Source organism: Sphaerodactylus townsendi, linkage group LG04 (assembly GCF_021028975.2).
Source record: "Sphaerodactylus townsendi isolate TG3544 linkage group LG04, MPM_Stown_v2.3, whole genome shotgun sequence".
Taxonomy (NCBI): Eukaryota; Metazoa; Chordata; class Lepidosauria; order Squamata; family Sphaerodactylidae; genus Sphaerodactylus; species Sphaerodactylus townsendi.
Window position 1 is genome coordinate 33247128 of NC_059428.1, and position 20842 is coordinate 33267969.

The 20842-nt window shown below is 39.8% G+C and overlaps 1 protein-coding gene across 1 annotated transcript in view; it reads left to right on the forward strand.

Moving 5' to 3' along the window:
• The window catches only part of PDS5B (PDS5 cohesin associated factor B), an 86557-nt gene that overhangs the window by 41056 nt on the left and 24659 nt on the right, over window positions 1–20842 (forward strand). Inside the window, exons 9-17 of the mRNA XM_048492897.1 lie at window positions 1290–1405; window positions 4097–4191; window positions 5302–5447; window positions 7827–7978; window positions 14114–14227; window positions 15275–15356; window positions 18820–18868; window positions 20272–20411; window positions 20498–20613. Coding sequence (XP_048348854.1) covers window positions 1290–1405; window positions 4097–4191; window positions 5302–5447; window positions 7827–7978; window positions 14114–14227; window positions 15275–15356; window positions 18820–18868; window positions 20272–20411; window positions 20498–20613 — 1010 coding nt within the window. The remainder of the gene's footprint in view (window positions 1–1289; window positions 1406–4096; window positions 4192–5301; window positions 5448–7826; window positions 7979–14113; window positions 14228–15274; window positions 15357–18819; window positions 18869–20271; window positions 20412–20497; window positions 20614–20842) is intronic.

Below are 20842 nucleotides of genomic sequence, written 5' to 3' on the forward strand. Positions count from 1 at the left end.
TTCCATCATCAAAAGAAGAGAGATGGCAACCAGAAAATCAGAAGGAGCTTGAGACTGGGAAGGTCAGCCATGAAGGAGGTAGAAAAGATTCTTCAGCATAAGGGTGTGTTGCTGGTGTCCAAGTTCAAGATAACTCATAGTATTCTGCATTACTATGTGTGGGTGTGAAAGTTGGACAGTGAAGAAAGATGTTGATTTGTTTTAAATGTGGAGTTGGAGGAGATTTTTTTTTTACAGATACAGCAGGTTCTAGACCAAATCAAGCTTGAATTGTACCTGAAAGCTAGAACTAAGTTGAGACTATCATACTTTGGTCACATGATCAGAAGACAAGGATCACTGTAAAAGACAATAATGCTAGGAAAAGTTGAAGATGGCAGGGAAAGAGAAAGATCCAACATGAGATGGATTGACTCAATCAAGGAAGCCACAGCCCTCGCTTTGCAAGGCTTGACCAAGGATGTTAATATCTGTACATTTTCGAAGTCGTTAATTGATAAGACCGCCATATCAGGAAAACGGCAACCTTTACATTGAAGCACTTTTATTACGTAATGCACTCACAAGAAACTGCAGTTTTTCTTCTCTCCCTGCTAAATGAGCTATGTGTTGTTTACTATATTAGCAATGGGTTAGATTTAACTGCTTCATGGACAGAATACAGCCAATTTGTGGAAGGGATCTTTGCCATTTTTCCTTTCTGGTGCCATCCTTTCAGCCTCTAAGTTCCTTCTGAGAAATTGGAGACCCTTAGGAACATACTGGGGTTGTTGCAAAAAAAAGGAAGATTGGCATAAATCACACAATATTGTGTAAGAGTTTGCTTCGTTTACAAAGCTTGTCTGCTTTTGCGGTAGTATGCTGGATTTTTGTTATTTTCCCCCCTCCTTGCTATAGCACCTGTGTGTGGCAATCCACACTATGCCTGAGGGATCCGCCTTTTCTAAAGAATAGTTTTTCAGGTGGCACAAGGTTGCACAGAGAAAAAGAAGAGACAAAACTCTCCTTTTGTAGATGAATTTGATCTGTGTGTGTTTAGGTATTAATTAATAATTATATGAACCTTTAGTTATATATTTAGATTGTCTTCCTTATGAAAGAGGAAAAATCTCATTACATTTATTATGAACTGACTTCATTGCTTTGTTTATTTCATGAGTGTATTGTAGATACTCTTTGGAACTGTAGCCAGATATACGTATTAAACTTTGGGAGTAAAGATGTTTGTATTTTTTTCTAAGCATTTGTGTTAAAGTTAAATTTATTTTAAAAACATGTTCATTTTCCAGAGCAACGACAATGAAGAACGCCTTCAAGTTGTAAAGCTGCTAGCAAAAATGTTTGGAGCAAAAGATTCAGAATTGGCATCTCAAAACAAACCACTCTGGCAGTGCTACTTAGGAAGGTATAAACAGTTTTAGTTCCCTTCCTATTGTTTGACATGGTGTAGCAATCAGAATTTTAGAACATCTTTTTTAAGGGCAAATATGAACAAAACACTTGTAAAAATTGTTATGCTGTGACACAGATAAAGCTAAGAGTTGCATATTTTGTTCCAAAGAGGTGATTGTTACAAGCCACTTTAAAGTTTAAATTACACTTATCTTTAGGTTGCCTCATTTTCTGTACTCATCACTTTTGGAAATATCATTTGAATCCAATAACACACATAGATTGCAATGATGTAGTAAATATTACACTGGATTTTATTATTGTTTCACAAATAGAGACATATGAAACTCATTCTTTGAATTGGATTATAAATATATGTGTTAGTGTAAAATATTTGTATGAAAGAATTGCAGACCAAAGCTTATACCAAAGTTTATTTCTGCCACTTGGTCCTTTCTTTGGCTTAAATAGGATAAATTATCAGAATTCATAATCTAAAAGCAAACCTCTGGTAAAGATGCAGACACATTGCAGTTGTTAAATCTTTGAAATACCTTTTATATTTGAATGATCAGTGCTGGTTTATTTGATGCAGTGAGGCAGTAGTTATTTAGGATTCATTAAAATTGTATGACTGCATTTAAGTTCAGGACGTTATCTTAAAATAATAGGATATACTCCCTGGTATGAAAGAAATGATAATTTTTTTTCATCTTCATAGGCATAATTACATAAACAAATGGGTTGTAGAAATCTTTCCTTCATTCAGGCGCCTTTCTTCTAATGATGTTGAGCAGCAAATAAGGAGCCTTTATTTCTTTAACGAAATGGTGGAGAGATGCATGGCCACTAGCAGTATAATCCCTGAATCTCCATCTACCAACAAACAGGGGACTATATTATCTTTTATTTCTGTAGATGGCAATTTAGTTAAAATACGGGCAGTCCATCGATCATAAGAAGATATATTGTGCGGGCATTCCAAATCATTGTGGGATAAAGTAAACCTTTTTCAGATTACATTGACAGAGCCTATTTGAATAAGGCAGATTATGATATCTCCCACATAAGATTGGCAAAGGGGCATCTATGGGATATATTGGAGATATCAGGACTCATTTTCACACACAGCTTGGCTGGAACTGAGTTCTGCCCGGTGATTGGTTGAAAGTGAGTTGTCGCCATATGATCCATCCTTTGGCAACTACGTCTTAGGATAGCGAAGGACGGTTGTAGAAATCATTAATCAGAAGAATCTTGGTGAAAATTGTTAAAATATTAGTCGGGAGATGTGTACTTCAGGATACTCATTACCTGTTCATCATTAGCCTCTCTGTCTAGCCGGAGATCCAGTGTTTTCTTGCACATTATTGGGGTGTCTGAATTTCTGCTGTTCTTTGGTGTTCAGTGCCATTAAAGAGATTTGCCTGCTTTTTCTGTGATAGCTTGGATGCCTCTGTATCTCTGTATGCAATTTTTGGAGATATTTCTAGGCATTGATATAATCCAATGCTTTCAGAAGTTTTTTTTAACAAAATAAATAATATTTGTTGGATTAGACTACTTTTAGCACATAGGTCAAACAATATTAAATTGTTTCCAAAGGTGTTATTCCTTGAGAGCGCAGTATTTCTATTGATAGAAAAGAGAAACATGGTTTTTGACAGTTCACTGTTCCCGCAGAAACCCTGCTATCTGTTCATAAGGGTTGCTTGCCCCCCTCCCACAAAGAAGAATTTCAGGGGCTTAGTGGAGAGCTGATAAAGTACCACATATGGGGAAAGCAGATGTTCCCAGGTTCAAGCTCTGACATCTCCAATTAAAATGGCCCAGTGATTTGAAAGACCTCTACCAGAGATCCTGCCGCTTCCGATCTCAGTAGACAGCACTGACCTCAATGGATCAATGGTCTGTTTCAGTATAGAGCAGCTGTATGGGAGCAGCAGTGGCGTAGTGGTTAAGAGCAAGTGTACTCTAATCTGGAGGAACCGGGTTTGATTCCCCACTCTGCCGCTTGAGCTGTGGAGGCTTATCTGGGGAATTCAGATTAGCTTGTGCACTCCCACACATGCCAGTTGGGTGACCTTGGGCTAGTCACAGTTCTTCTGAGCTCTCTCAGCCCCACTTACCTCACAGGGTGTTTGTTGTGAGTGGGGAAGGGAAAGGAGTTTGTCAGCCCCTTTGAGTCTCCTATAGGAGAGAAAGGGGGGGGATATAAATCCAACTCTTCTCCTCCTCCTCCTCCTTCTTCATCATATGTTCACTTGAGCACCATATGCTGTTACCTTGACTCTGACACATTTCCTAAATCTAGGATTGAAAGTTCCGTAATTTCTTTATGTTTTAATGTCTGATTAATTGTTTACTGTTAATTATTTAATTTTATGAGAATATTGCAGCATATAAGCAGTATAAACATTCTGTATTCTTCCCTAAGCCAGGGAAATTGAAAATATTATGTATTGCATATTCATAGTACTGTGTACTTCACAATAGGGTCTGAGGTTAAAAAAAGTGCTACTGAAAATGGATGTACTCATATTATTTCTTTGAATTCTGGCCCATGTGTCAGTCATTTTCCCAGTGCCTGTATTATAATTGCATTCAAAAACAAGATGATGAATTCTGCCATCCCTAAAGTGAAAAATTGAAATTAGCATAATCTGACAATTCTGTGATATTCTATGATTTGTTTTGGAAACAGGTTTAATGACATTCACGTCCCCATTCGTCTTGAATGTGTGAAATTTGCTAGTCACTGCCTTATGAACCATCCAGATCTAGCAAAAGATTTAACAGGTAACAGTCAATCTACTCATCTACAAATCTGAGACTGCGTTATGTTGCCTTGCCACTGAGTTAACCAGTCTTGCTTCCCTACCATGCATAAGAAAAAGAGATCAGTTTTTAAAAAAGTAAATTCTTACAACTGTTTTAGATTAACAGTGTAGTTTTGTCACAGGTAAGTGTCAAAAGTACATTTAGTAATTGGGATATAATCTGTGACCAAACTGAGGCTATCCTACTTTGATTACATGATGAGAAGACAAAGACTTGCTGGAAAAGCCAGTAATTCTAGCAGAATTGAAGGCAACAGGAATAGAGGAAGACCCAGCATGAGATGGATTGACTCACTGACTCACAGTCCTCAGTTGCAAGAGCTGGGCTAGGCTGTTAACAATAGGATGTTTTGGAGGACATTGATTCATAGGGGTGCCGTGAGTCAGAAGCAAGTTGATGGCACTTAAAACACAATATATCCTGTAGTTTACTTGTGCAGTACGTAATTTACAAGCAGTGGGAGTTAGCATTAGGTAAAATAGAAACACTTTAAAGAAATATATGCATAACGATTTGCTCGCTCGCTCCCTCTTTTAGTGTAAAACATTTAGCTGAATTTTTCCTGTTACCATTTTAGCTGTTCATTCTGTAGTAGAGGAAACATAATAATTTTATGTTTTTGTTATGCCTGGTTCTTCCCATCACACATGCAGTTGACGATACCATGTGTTTTCTCCAATATATGGTTTGCAGTTCCTACAAGCAAGTGGCTACTTGTCATACTTGTAGGCATTGTAAACCAAATTGGGGCAGCAGGGATTGGTGGAGGGAAAGGGTGATGCATTGCTGTGATTAGTATTATTGGCTTTTCTGTGTTCTAGAAATACTATAGAGAAGGGATGGGGGCGCCCTTTAGCAGTTGAACAAGAACCCCCCCCCCATCAACTATTTTCATGAATGAAACTATTTTATTAATTGTGCGTTTTATAACTAACTTAAGCAGAAATGTTTTAGTGTACGTGCATCTATGTATCTCATTCCCTAGAATCAATGCTCTTATGGCTGTCTGTTATTGGTATTCTGTTTAACTATGTATATATGTCTTCTTAAAATGTCTTCTCTATGCAGAATATCTTAAAGTGAGGTCTCATGACCCAGAAGAAGCCATTAGACATGATGTTATTGTATCAATAGTTACTGCTGCTAAGAAAGACATTCTACTTGTCAATGATCATCTACTTAATTTTGTTAGAGAAAGAACACTTGACAAACGGGTAAGTCATTGTGCCAATTATATGGACTAAAAGTCTTAAGAATTGGCACCTTTGTTAAGTGCCTCAAAAAGCTTTCTGCTGTTAAAAGTGTCTTGCAGAATTGTTGGAGTCTGTATTCACATACTGTGTTTATTTTTATTATTCATCATGTCTTTTGTATTTCTGAAAATATGGGAGTACATAATTTTGAAGTACAGTGTTTTTTTATTTCAGCAAATTCCTTCTTTCAAATGCAATGAAAAATCTGTGTGTTTGACATCTTTTGATTAGAATGTCGATTTACCAAAATTCTATACACAAGAACTTCCTGGACTCAATTCAGATGCATCATCAAACCAGGGCTTACTCAAATCTGTCCTGGGTTTCTGTAGTTTCTCCTTCTCCTGTTGCATGCTGTGTTTATGTCGAGCTGTATTTTCAGCAGGGCATGACTACAGGCTCAGTTGCTGAGGAGGCAGAACCTCACTGGTCATTTAGAATATCTCCAGGTTAGAATATCTAACATAGTGAACTTCTTGACAGAGTGGGATTTGAATTTGAGTCTTCCTCAGCCAATAGAATGGAGAAGGGTTGCTTAACTCTCTCATTTCTTTTTGTTTATAATGAGTTCTTCTGAGAAACCAGATTATGGCTCTGGCTGTATTTTGCTGGACCTGTTTTTGGTGTAATGTTTGTCAGCTTTGTTTACTTTCTTGTATTGATTATGCACTTACAAACTTTTGAAAAACTACTTGAATGCCATATTTTGTCAAAATATGGCAGAAGAAGCTTGAAATAAATATGTATGCAGGAGACTGACAGGAATGGTGCTTCTGAACAAACTGTTTTCAGAATTTGGATGGAGCGAGACTCCCTAGTTCTAACAGTAGATGACAAGCCAGGTACCACGCCAGGATTTAAAATCCTGGTTTAGCGCTCACCAACAAACTATGGTTTGGGCATTCTGCACATGAATGCCAAACTAAACTGGATTTTACTCAGTCTGATTTGTACATGATTTTTTTTTACTTATGTTATTTATAGTCTGCCTTTCACAGGGACTCAAGGAGAATACACATAGCGGGCCAGTACAGTCACAAAAATGGGACATTCAGTACTCAGTGCATTAGGATTTTAGAAGTCTGGATTCACCAGACAGAACTGAAGCATAGCATAAGTATTCACATGACACACTACTGAAATTAGACAATGAGGATCTTACTTGCAATAAGCTAAACACAGCAGTACAGACCATAGTCCCTATTCATTTATCCAAGCATAGCTGTAAAACCATTTTGTGCAGTGGAACCTCTTTATTTGCCTTGAGTCACAGCTGACAAGACGTGTTTGGAAGTGGTTTGCCATTACCTATCTCCCCATCACAACCCAGGTATTCCTTGGAGGTCTCTATCCAAAAACTAGCCAGAGACGACCCAGTTAGCTTCTGAGATCTGACAAGATCAGGTGATACCTTTTTCAGGATAAAGATGACACCAGATTTGAAAATTCTTCCACTATTTCCTGGACTGCTCTTTTGAATAGAGTATAGGTAGCCTAGATGTTCTCAGGTCTGTTACCTCTGGTCAGCCTACCAGCATGGCCACCTGGCTGAGAGCGATGGAATCTCTGTAGTTCCTGAACATCTGGAGAGCTGCAGGTTCCCTACCCCTGTTCTAGAGTGCTCTGTTTGGATCCTGGTGCCTACCTAGTTCTGTCCCCAAGGTACTAGAACCCAAGCGAAGCATTCTAGAACAAAGATGGTCCAGGAAATGACAGATGAATTCCAAAATCTTCTGTCATCAGTATACCTGAAAAAAATATAGCATGTGGTTATCCAAGCCAGGGTTGGAACCCTATTACCTGCCCAGAAAAACCTTCTTTAATAATTCTGTTTTGTATAGTTTGAAGAAAGCCAGGAAAATGTGGGCTTTCCTGACCTCCTTGGGCAGGCCAGCCCCCAAGTGGGAACTACAACGGAGAAAGCATGGGTACAGACAGTTGTGTATTTTGCCCATTTCCAGGTTGGCACCTTCAGAAGGTCCTGTATCAGTTTCCATATTGTCATGACAGAGCATAGGGAGAGAAGTGGTCCTGAGGCCATGAAGGGCTTTATATGTGACAGCTATATAAATGAGCCAATGGAGCATCTGCAGAATCAGAATAATATACATACTCCTGTTAATAGCTAAGCCATGGTGTTCTGGACCAGTTGGGTTCTGAGTTGAGTTTGAGTGGAGGCAAATGTATACTGCATTACAGTAGTCTAGTCTTGATGTTACTGCGGCATGCATCCAGGTGGCCAGATCTTATGGTGTAAAATACGTACCAATAGATTTAAAAATAAACATAGCATTTAGACTTGAGACTGACATTTGACTCTCTGTTTTTGTTTGTTTTTAGTGGAGAGTGAGAAAAGAAGCTATGATGGGACTTGCACAGATATACAAGAAATATTCTTTGCAGTCGGAAGCAGGAAAAGAAGCTGCAAAACAGATTGCTTGGATAAAAGACAAACTGCTGCATATATATTATCAAAATAGCATTGATGATCGGTAGGTTAACCAAGGATTGGGGTGAAGGACTGCGGCTAAGAATACTTGCTTTCCTATATATGATATGTGTGACCTAGTTACCATTATCAGTGAAGGCAGGAACAGCCTGGGCCATGATCCTGGAAAGTGTTACTTAACGTTCCCAGGAGACTGCATCATTTGAGTGGCACCAACTTAATTGCCCACCTAAGTGCTTTGGAAATTCCAGAAGGTAGATGTGCTTAAATCCTTGGTTCCACTGATATAGTTGGCTGTGTGGAAGCCTTAATGTATGTATGCATGTTTATCATTTGTACCCCATCTTTCTCCCCAATGGGGATCCAAAACAACTTGCATCATTCTCCTCCCTTTATCCTCACAACAGTCCTGTGAGGTAGGCCAGACTGAGAGACTATTCCTGACCCAAGTCATCCATCAAACTTCTGTGACACAACTGGGGGTCTGAACAAGGATCTCCCCGATATTAACTAGAGCAGGGGTCTGCAACCTGCGGCCATGCTTGTGTAACCTCTAACTGTGGGTTCTGTGGGGCAGTATTTGGAATGAGTTGCAACAACAATTTTAAACAACAAAATGGTTTACTTTTCTTTACAATTAACACTTTTAAAACATCAACATTTAACGTTACAATTCAAGGTCCTGTTCAGGTTGCATTTCAAGTCCTTCTATTTACAGTCTACTGATATTGCCAAGTCCAAATTCTTCTTTTGCAAGTTGGTTGGCTTCCTGAAGACTCTAAGGGCTTGATGAACAGGTTCCGCAATACGATGAAGGTCTCCGTGGAGAACTCTCACCCATTGCAACCACAAAGAAAAAAACCCTGAAACAATAAACTCCAACACATTTACAAATATAGCAAAACAAACAACTGCACCTTCCCAGTAGGCTCCTAATAATATTGCAGCTTTTACTCCTTAACAAGGTGTGTTAAGTGGGCTTATAGAACCAAGGTCCCAGTCTGGTAGCCTTGTCGCTCTCCTAAAGAGTTCTCTTTGCAGCCTTTTCTGTTGCATCCTGAGTCCTCCACCCCCCCATTGGCCAACTCCATTCTGGGCATGGGGGTTACATTCTCCTTACTAAAATTCTGTAGTCGCCCTATTAGTAATTACAATGCAACTCTTGGAAACGCTTGCACAAGGATTTCCCCGGAGATTCCTGTGGTTGGAGGAGCCACATTTGGGTGCATCTGAATGCAGAACATTGTCTTTCCCCTTGCAAGATTTTAAGAACATAAGAACATAAGAACAAGCCAGCTGGACGTGACCAGAGTCCGGTCTAGTCCAGCTCTCTGCTACTGCAGTGGCCCACCAGGTGCCTTTGGAGTTCACATGTAGGATGTGGAAGCAATGGCCTTCTCATGCTGTTGCCCCGAAAGCACCTGGACTGTTAAGGCATTTGCAATCTCAGATCAAAGAGGATCAAGATTGGTAGCCATAAATTGACTTCTCTCCTCCATAAATCTGTCCAAGCCCCTTTTTAAAGGCTATCCAGGTTAGTGGCCATCACCACCTCCTGTGGCAGCATATTCCAAACACCAATCACACGCGTTCATTGAAGAAGTGTTTCCTCTTTATTAGTCCCACCTTTTCCCCCCCCCCCCAGCATTTTCAATGAATGCCCCTGGTTCTAGTATTGTGAGAAAAGAGAGAAAAATTTCTCTCTGTCAACATTTTCTACCCCATGCATAATTTCTGTTAGACTTCAATCATATCCCCCCTCAGACGCCTCCTCTCCAAACTAAAGAGTCTAGCAAACTGCAGCCTTTTCCTCATAAAGGAAGGTGCTCCAGTCCCTCAATCATCCTCGCTAGTTCTTTCTCTGCACTTTTTTTTTTCTATCTCTTCAATATCCTTTTTTGAGATGTGGGTGACTACGAACTGAACACAGTACTCCAAGTGCGGTTCACGCATCTTCACGCTTCTTTATATAAGGGCATGATCAATCTTGCAGTTTTATTATCCAATTCCTTTCCTGATTATCCCACAGCATAGCTTGCCTTTTTTCACAGCTGCTGCCATACATTGAGTTGACATTCCCATGGAACTATCAATTAAGACGCTCAAATCCCTTTCCTGGTCTGTTACTGATAGCACACTGACCCTGTAGCGTGTTAATGTGAAGTTTGGATTTTTTGCCCCTATGTGCATCACTCTTTGCATTTTGCTGCTACTGAACTGCATTTTGCCATTTCTTAAGCCCCACTCTCCTAATTTTCCACTTACTGGCGCGTCCGCTTTGAGCTCCTCCTTCGCAATCTTTTGTGGTTCTCTACCAATCTCTACATACCTGGCATCATCTGCAAACCGGGCCACCACGCTTACCCACCCAGCATTCCAGGTCATTTATGGAATAGGTTAACAGAGGCACTGGTCCTAATATTTATCCCTTGGGGACAAATTTACCTCCCACATCTCTCCATTGGTGAGAATTTCCTACTTACACCCACTCTTTAACTTCCTGTTTTCTCAACCAGTTTTTTAAATCCATAGGAGGACTTCCTCTTATTCCTTCATTGCTGAGTTTTTTCTCAATAGTCTCTGGTGAGGAACTTTGTCAGCCTTTTGGAAAATCCAAGATGCATTTATTTATTTATTTTATTTTATTGGATTTTTAATTTCATCCCCGAAGCGGTGCTCTATTGAAGTACAATTATATTTGAAGACAATTGGCTAAAATGGAACATAAAATATCCCAAGTTTTACTAATATGTCCAAATTTAACTATAAATTAAATAAAAATCCAAGATGTAGGTGGCGCCCAGCGTGCCTAACAATATAAAATCCTCCCTCCCCGCTGATGAAGGGAGGCATATGAAGTCTCACCGATGGGAATTGATGGAGCTGTGGCCCAGATGTTAAGGGCCACAGACAGGGCACTGTTAAGCTGGCTGGAATTCTCCTGGCTGGCCCGGGCGGAACAGTTCGGCTTACAGGCCCTCAAGGAACTCCCCAAAGGCCCCAAGTGAGGGCCCTTGACAGCTGGGAGAGGGAGAGCTGCCTCCAGGCTGTGTCAGCCAGGAGCTGTAAAAGTCCTGGCCAGCGTGGAGACCAGCGCACCTAGGGGCCAGGGACTCACCAATACAGCTGGCCTCCGCACGACCCGGAGAGGAGCCTCTTTAGGGACATAATATGGGGTGATCGCGCGTCTCGAGGAATCACGATGGCTTTGTGCCACAATGGCCTTAAAAGGTCCAACACTCAACACCTTAGAAGATGATCCTCGAACTTCTACTGGGCTGTAATGCAGCTGCCGCTACTGGTGTTTTGGATGTGTTCTCTAAAAGGTGCTGCCCAGTAAGCAGACGTGGCTGCTGCATGGCAGTTCAGTTTTAATCGGCTGGATCAAAGGGAAAGAGGCTCACAGAGCGAAGCGTTGGCTGAATGGTCAAGTCTGAGATGGTTCCTAAGCAGATGGATCAGCTGAGGCAGGAGTCCAGCTCTTGAGAGGAAGGGCCAATAGCGCAGCCACTGGCTCAAGGTGGAAAAAAAAGCAGCCTCGGCTGTAGCGGGGCCACCTGGGTCTCCATTGTGAGAGACTAAATCCAGGTGACCCCCAGGCTGCTTGAGGACGGAGGGGTCGTGCTCACTGTGACTCCCCTCCCCACACCGGGCGGCTGGAAAGTCCCTCCCCTTCACACTGTCAAGCCGGGACCTCCGCCTTCTCCCAGGGGTTCAGTTTTAAATGTCCACTGGTTCCCCCTTATCCACATGCCTATTTACATCCTCAAAGAACTCTAGTAAGTTTGTAAGACCAGGATTCTGTTCCCTCCTGCAAAAGCCATGCTGACTCTTTCTCAGGTCTTGCGCTTTTTGTACATGTTTCTTATAATTTTATCTTTAATTTACAGTTCTACCAATTTACCAGGAACCAGATGTCAAACTGATCACCTAGAATTTCCTGGTCCCCCCAGATCCTTTCTTAAAGATTGGTGCGGACATTGGCCACCTTCCAGTCTTCGAAGGGATGGAGCCTGATTTCAAGGATAAGTTGCATATTAAAGTGAGAACATCAGTAATTCCCCATGCTTGAGCTCTTTAAAGAACTCTTTAATTGAATGCCAACCTGGGGCCAGGGATTTGGTAGCATTTAGTTGGTCAACACAAGCCAGAACTTCTTTCCTTTGTTCACTACTATTATCTTCGATTAGTTCCTCGGATTAAGCCTCGGCCCTAAGAAGCTTGGTTCAGGTGCAGGAATGTTCCTCACCTCCTCTTGGGTGGGAAGATGATGCAGCGAATTCTCATTCAGCTTTTTCTGCACTCTCCTCGTCATCTTTTAGCACACCCTTTGTTTCCTTTTGTCATCTAACGGCCTAACAGCTTCCCTTGCTGGCTTCCCCTGGCTGCTTTGATGTACTTTGGAAGAACTGTTTGCCTGCTGGCCTTTGATGTTACACAGCTACATCGTTCCTCTATAATCCTTTTTGCCTCCCTTTACAGCTAACTGGTTTCTCTTTGCCAAACATTTGTGTATTTCTCTCTGGTATTCTTTTATCAGTTCAGAAGTTGGAATTTCCCATTTCTTAAAAGACATTATTCTTTTTCCCTTTAATAATTTCCCTTAAAGCGCCCCTTTGTTAAATCTCCATGGTGGTTTCTTTTTGACTGGGCGCTGCCTTTTCCTAACCTGTGAACACTTGTTCCAGTTGGAGCTTTGGCAAGACTCAATGTGTTTTTAAAATGCCCTCCCAAGCATCTTGGCCATTTTGACTCTCTCGATTTTCCCTTTTCAGCCTCTAAAGACTATCCCCTTCATCTTTTGAGGAAATTTCCCTTTCTGAAGCGAATGTAACTTACATTTAGTAGTTGTCACTTGTTCTGCAGATTTCCAACTGTTCCAAACCAGCTGCACTGGAAGTTTACGCAAAACTTTCCAGAAAAGGAAATGCTGCAGAATTCAGGCCCAATCAGTTTGTGCAGAAGGGATGGGGGGTTGCAACTGGGAATCCCCTCCCTCTTCACGCAACTGCCAAAACAGAATCACGCGATGCTTCAAATTCACATAGCAACATTCTTGAACTTACACCAAATAACAAACAGTTACATGGGGTCTAAACCCCAACTTGCTGCACACTTCCATTGCAAAGAATTTATATTTGTATCTCACTTCCAAGCCCCACGCTTGGTTGCAGGTATTTCATGGCTCTCAACTGTGGGTTCATGGCAAGGACGTGTTGGAATGAGTTGTAACCTCTAACAGTTTACGAAATAACAAAATAAGTTTGCATTTTTCTTTTTACAATTAACACTTTTAAAACATCAACATTTTAATGTTACAATTCGGGTCCTTGTTCAGGTTGCATTTCTCAAGTCCTTCTATTTACAGTCTCACTGATATTGCCAAGTCCAAATTCTTCTTTGCAAGTTGGTTGGCTCCTAGAAGACCTAAGGGTTTGATGAACAGGTTGCAACATGATGAAGGTCTCCAGGAGAACTCTCACCCATTACAACCACAAAAGAAAACCCTGGGAAACAATAAACTCCAACATTTTGCTAACATAGCAAAACAAACAAACGCCTTCCCAGTAGTTCCTAACAATATTGCAGTTTACCTTAACAAGTGTGTTATACTTATAGAAATCCCAGTCCGAGTCTGGTAGCGCCGTCTTCTCCAAAGAGTTCTTGCATTGCCTTTCTCTGCTGCTCCTGAGTCTCCACCCCTTATCAGCCAACCCATTCCCCAAGTACGGGGTTACACTTGCAGGGGCTGATGGGAATTGTAGTTCATGAACATCTGGAGAGCCGCAGGTTGCTGACCCCTGAACTAGAGGATCTTCTAGATATTAACTAACTTTTAATCACTCTACCACACTGGTTCTTTGTTATCATATTTCTGTTCTAAATGTAGACTTCTAAATTACATCAATACTTTTAAAGAAGCCACTATGTTATGTTATGTTAGATAACATTTTGTCATGAGGAATGGGGAACTTAAAAATAATTGAAACAAATAGTAAAGTATTAATTTAGAGGGTTATAATGGATATGCTATTCTGAAACCTTTAATTCCTTAATTACTGATTTTATCAATGTAGTAGACATTTTGACCAGTGGTAAGAAAAAAAGTTAATCTATGTAAATTACTGTATCCCTATTTTATAAAAGTTGAAGGTTCTAATTGATGGTCTCTTTTTAGATTGCTGGTTGAACGCATCTTTGCTCAGTATATGGTCCCTCATAATTTGGAAACAAATGAAAGAATGAAATACTTATATTACCTTTATGCAACCCTGGATTCAAATGCCGTTAAGTAAGTTTCATACGATAAATATGAAGTTCTTCTAATTTTTGTAGCACCAAATGGGGTTGGTGATTTTAGTTGCAGTGAATTTATTGTTGAATAATGTTGAGTAATAATCGTGCTATACTTGGGTGAAAATCGATACTGCAGTTCAGTTCTGCTATGGTTGGCTGAACTGTATGAAATCACCTCATTTCTTGTTCTTTTGTAAAATGATTACTTAATGTATCATGCACTGTGTAGTTCCCTAGAGTAGTTCCTCATAAAATGGTAGCTGGTTCCTGTGATTGTTTATTGTATGTAGTGTCTTAGTTGAATACATTGACAAGAGCCTAAACCATAAGAGAAAACCATACAAAGCTGAACTCTTTAGCGTGGCAAAGTCTATAAATGATGCTTTGAGAAGAAGACATAAGATTGTCGAAGGCTTTCACGGCTGGATTCAACTGGTTGTGATGGGTTTCCCGGGCTGTGTGGCCGTGGTCTGGTAGCTCTTGTTGCTCATGTTTCGCCTGCATCTGTGGCTGGCATCTTCAGAGTGTGTAACAGACTTCTCTCTCACAGATGCAGGCGAAACGTTGGGAACACAGTGTGTTGTCTAAACACAGTGTGTAACAGACTTCCCTCTGTGATCCACCTCTGAAGATGCCAGAGATGCTAATTGGCCATGCTGGCAGGGGCTGAAGGGAATTGTAGTCCATGAACATCTGGAGTGCCATAGATTTGCCACCACTGGCTTAGGTTATCCGAAAAGTCTGCCCCCCTTCCCCAAATCCATGAACAAAAATTCTTTTATAGATGTCCTTGCTTCCTGAACTGAGGAATGTGGTGGTGTCACAGCTGTGAGTTAATCCCCCTGCTGCTCATCACGGTCACCTCAGTCCATTATAGTGATGGATCTGGCATTGTTGCTTCACATTTTTCCAGAAGACCTCAGTTTCGTCAGGCCTTTATACCCATAGCTTGTGATTTGGGCCTCTTTCACCAACCATAAGTAACTTTCAGGAAGATGCCAGGATGTTACCCGTTTGTTTGTTTGTTTGTTTTAACTATCAGGGCGTTGAATGAAATGTGGAAATGCCAGAATCTTCTGAGGCACCAGGTAAAGGATCTGGTTGACTTAATCAAGCAGCCCAAAGTAAGTTTCTTTTCACTTTTACATCTGTATGCCTTGCTGTCTCTCTTTGAAACTTTTCAGACAAACACACTTAAAGACGGAAGTTTTGTTTTCACCTCATTTGGGCAGACGAATCTGCTGTGGGTGGGTTTTAATATAGCAATTTGTTTCTTGGTAAGCATTTGTACATATCCAGATTTTTATCGGGACATCTCACAAAGATCTCACGCCATTCTCCTAAGTAATACTTATTCTTCCAGACAAGAGATTTTACGATCCAAAAAACCACAAATGTTTAACTCTTCAAGAAGTTTAGAAAGGAGGCTTATATTTGGGATAATATATACCTGAAGAAATTTTTGGTGTTAAAAACTTGCTCTGAGAGGAAAATCAGACTTTTTCTGGAGTTGGCAAGTCTTGGGCGGATTCCGCATGGGCCAAAAACAATGGTGTGAAAATGGTGTAAACCCTTTGACACCCTTTTAAACCATTTCCACACCGTTTTCACACTGCTGTTTTTGGCCCATGCAGAATCCGCCTTGGCTTACAAAGGAGGATCTCTTCAACTAGCCTCTGTTGTTCTTTGAAGAAGGACGACCATTATTGCTACTTCTCCAGGATTGTCATTTGGACCTGTATCTGTATCACTCTTAGCCTTTGTGGGCCATGGAGCCGAACCCACCTAATTCCCCCAGAAATGCATTTTCTTTTCTGGTGTCTTTCTTTCAGCCTCAGAAGCTGCATATAAGTACCACATGCATTGGTAATTTGGTGGTGGTTGAGGGGGAAGTGCTCATACTGTTGCTACTGTGTTTCCTTGGGGATCTGATGTGAATGCTATTCAGAAGTAGCTTCCCTACCCCTGCGCTAGACGCACAGGTGTCAAACTCGTGGCCCTCCAGATGTTATGGACTACAGTCCCCACCATCCCCTGCCAGCATCATGCTGGCAGGGGATGATGGGAACTGTAGTCCATAACATCTGGAGGGCTGCGAGTTTGACACCTATGATTAGAGGGATGATAATGGTTAGCAGAGCTCTGTTGTTTCGTGGGACATGATAATGTGTATGTGTGATTAAGCATATGAGCGTGTGTATTTGTATGCACATGCAAGTGTACAGACAGCTTATAGTTGTGCCTCAGAGTTAAGAGAGTTGCCGTTGTCATTTATAAATAATGAGACTACAAATTGGTGGTAGCGATGGCAGTGCCAAAGATATCTGTGATCCAGACCAACCAAAGGAAATAAGTTGAATGGGATAGCACAAATTCAAATTTCACCTTCTCCATCGATAGTCCAATATAATTAAACAAGTAACTGAGTAGAGAGACCACTGGTGCTTTCCAGAAGTGTCAGGAATTCAAAATGTCTTTCAATCATGGCAGCAAAACTGTCGTAGTAATGATAACTTTTTGAAGGAGCTGTGATCCATGGAATGGTGTATCTAAATAAGTGATCTGTGAAAAGGCTTTTAAAAAAGATTATGTGGATTTCTGACAGGTAATCAGTGCTTATGCTGCCTGGCTTTTCTGATAAGAAATGGAAGAGCTTAATTCCAAGAAATTGCCTCATTTGTGTTTAATCCTCTAGAAGACTTTACGGAAAGAACCTGACAGATTGCAGTCAAAGTATTGGATTTTGTTCCCATTTAATCAGACCTGACTTGTTTGAGCTGTTTTGTAGGCTAGACCATGATCTACAACTTCCAATAATTACAGTTAAAAACATTAACTGTCCCTGTTTTGCAACTGGTTTGAATTGTGAGCAGCTGAATATTTCACTGGCTGTTTTAAAGATTAACATTTTCAGAAATTGGATTCAAACTGTGGAAAATTACATGAAGTCATTTATGGCTGTTATCTGGGATCAGTCAATTCAGCTAAAAAATTGGTTTACATTGACAGTTTGTTTATGTTGATATTTTGTCATATTTTTGCAATATATTTTCTTTATTCCACAAGTAATCAAGGCCATCTCAAACTTGATTGTTTTATGTGGAACGATCTTGCACTTTCTGCCATGCTATTAATATTTTTCCTGCTTACTAAAAATTGTTGCCGCAATTAGTATGAAAGAACTGGCATTGTTAGCATTTGTTTATATTGGAAACTTGTATAAATTCACAAAGTTTAAATTTTTCTGCACAGGAAATATGAAGAATAGCCAGTGTACTATTAGAATTATAGCATCAATGTGTTTAATATAAACTGTAATAAAACTAAAATAAAATGTTAATGATCACATGCATTACTCATGGTTAAGTTAGCTGCTTCTAAAATAAAAATTGGAAGGTATACAGAATTATGTGTTTTCATATCTTTTTGCATTTTTTGTAGTTAGTGTTTGCAGTTTGTCATATTGTAAATATAATTTCAAAATAATTTGATTTTCAAAGGATCAAATCCATACTTAAACACACTTACATTTTCACTAGTACTACTACCACTACTACTTTTTCTTTTTCTTGCTTTTGGAAAATCTGTTTTTAAAAAGGTATATAATTTTAGAATGATTTTTAGGCACAGCCACTTTTTTATTTGTATTCTTTTAATTTAGGCCATGTAAGTATTAATTTTAAAAAGTGTAAAAAAAAATACCAATGCAGGTTAGGCTCTTTGTTTAATTTTTTAGCAATAGCTTCTAATGTGGACTAGTCAAGTGTCTTTTAATGATGAAAAGTGACTTATATTATTGGCTGTGGGTTTGTAGCGATGTTTCAAATGCACTGAAGTGACTTCAGATCACTTTTAGTATGCCTGTTGTTTGAAAATAAATACACTTAAAACAGCCCATTCTGTTGCTTCTGATTTTCAAATAGCTCCACCTTCAATTTTGTTCTTTTAAACATTAATTCTCCTGGGATCAGTTCATTGAACTGCAAGTACCTTTCGTGCTTCATTCCTCTCTCTGCGGTCTCCGTTTCCTCCCACCATCACCTTTCTCCCCAGGGTCAGAGGATACTTGGGAATAGTTAGAGATGTGGCATTGGAAGCTGCATCTCAAAGAAGAAATCTGAGGAAATTTAACCCTTTCCCTTCCAGGAGCAGAAATGTCTTCCCCTCACTTATTTGCATATGCAGAATAAAGCACTTTCAATCCACTGTCACAATTGTTTACAAGTGAATTTTGCTATTTCGCACAGTAAAATCGAGCTGCAGAATGAATTGAAAGTGAATTATTCTGCATGTGTGAAAGTGCCCTCAGTGATGCATTTGGATTCAAGTCATTGTAAATGAGTATGCATAGGATTGCAGCTTTAAATGATCCCTCTTGTTCAAAGAGAAACAGTCCACTTTAAAAATGTTCTTTTGATCGATTGAAATCCCATTTTACATTGTGTTCAACTTCCTTATGCTTATAATACATGAATAATGAATTTAACAGACCGTGTGATTTATAATGCTACACCATTATTTCCATTGTGCCTGGGTTTATTTTGTAAAGCATTAACCTTGATAAGATTTCTTTCATTTGATTTGCAGACAGATGCCAGCGGTAAAGCTATATTTTCAAAAGTGATGGTAATAACAAGTAAGTTTGATGTTTAAAAGCATGCTGCTTAATAATTTTACAGCACTGAATTAGTGATATGAGTCTAACTTTGCAAGGTTGGCAACATAATTATTTTGAAAAGCAGCTATGGATTGTATAAGGAGATATATTGACATGATAGAACCTAAGCAAGGACATTTATTCATAGGGTCACCGTTAAGTCAAAAGTGATCAGGCAACAACATGGGTATGATGGTTGGATCCAATCATTTCCCACCGACGGGAATGTAGGAGCAGGGTTGCCCAATCCCTCCTCTTTATTACATCTTCCCCTGGTTTTATGTCTCTTGCTGTTCCTGAGAATCCATTGTCCTTAGAGGAGCAGCATTTTAGGGAGCTCAGGAGGCTTCAGTGAGCGGAGGAAGAAGTTCCGCTACTGATATACATGCTTCCGGTTAGCAGGAAGAGATGTTTGGTTTCAACCTGTTTAGTGGTTGTCTTGAAAGTGGGAGGTTGAAGGTCTTTTTCCAAGGCTGAGCATTATGTTTAGACTACATTGTTATATATATTTTGTATGCTGCCAAAGATTTCTGAAAGTGGTGATTCTGCCTTCATTCCCCGAGTTGTCTACTGTTTGCTGTGAAAATCTTTTATTGGTGGCTTTGTAAACAGAATGGTCAACACTATGGAGTAAGAGAAGAGAATGAGCTAAACCGTCCCCTCCTTTTAGTAGTGTGAATGAGTTGCTGAAGGAGAAGGCGGTGAATTTTACCTGCTGTCTCTTGTCACTGCAGCACCCTTTTCTGTTAGGTGTATGAGGTTTTTTTTAAACTGATAAGATTTTCAGGGCAATAAGATTGTTTAGAGAAGAGAAAGGCAGGGAAGATTCATTCTCTGATCTTTTTGCTTGGATCCAACCCCATACTAGCAAGGGGTAGATTTTAACATGAAATTGAAAGGCACAGAAGCATAAAGCCACTTTTGCATGCAAAAATTCTGAAATTAATTTTCAAAATCGCACCTATCTAAATGGCGAGTTGAGCAAAGCATCAAACAACAATTGAACAGAACTAATTAAATAATCTTATCCCTCCTTATCATTTTTATTTTGCCATTTGAGATGTGAGGTTAGTTTTACTAATAACACCTTAAGCAGTCTATGAAACTCATTTTGCTTGGTATGGCAGATCCTGTAGCTTGTTAGGGGGATAGTTGATATTAGCTTCAGCTCAGAGAAATGTCTTTTAATGTGCAAAGGTTATGCTAGATGCATGCAAGGACACATTTCTGCAGCAGGCATCTGTTGGGGCAAGACCTCATTGTTATTTGTCAGTGGAAGAATGCAAGCCGTAGTGGAAGCTATTTTAAATAGACTAACATTTTCATAGATAAAATTAAATAACCAAGTTCCATAGTACATACTTCATTTTGCTTCTTTAAAGGAAACTTGCCAGATCCAGGCAAAGCACAAGATTTCATGAAGAAATTCACTCAAGTTCTAGAAGATGATGATAAAGTAAGGCACCAGCTGGAAATGCTTGTTAGCCCAACATGTTCGTGCAAACAAGCCGAAGGATGTGTGGTAAGCACAAGTAGGCTGAACAGAACCGAACTTATTTTGTTCACCATATTGTCTGTCTGTTAATATGTTTGCAATGACTGTTGCAGAGAGAAATTACTAAGAAGTTAGGCAATCCAAAGCAACCTACCAACCCATTTCTGGAAATGATAAAGTTCCTTCTGGAGAGGATAGCCCCGGTGCACATTGATACGGAATCCATCAGGTATTCCTTTACGCTTCTAATTTGATGGTGAAGAACTGTAATGAAACAGTGATGATATAAAAATTATATATTGTAGATAGAAGATGTTATGCAAAAGGGTTTAAGCAATATTAGAATGTAGATTTTCTTTCCTCCTGATATGGTAAATTGGTCTAGAGTCAGTAAAGAACTTGGGGGAGGGAATCTAGTCTTAAAACCACTCATGTGCTTAATTCATTTTTAACGTTAT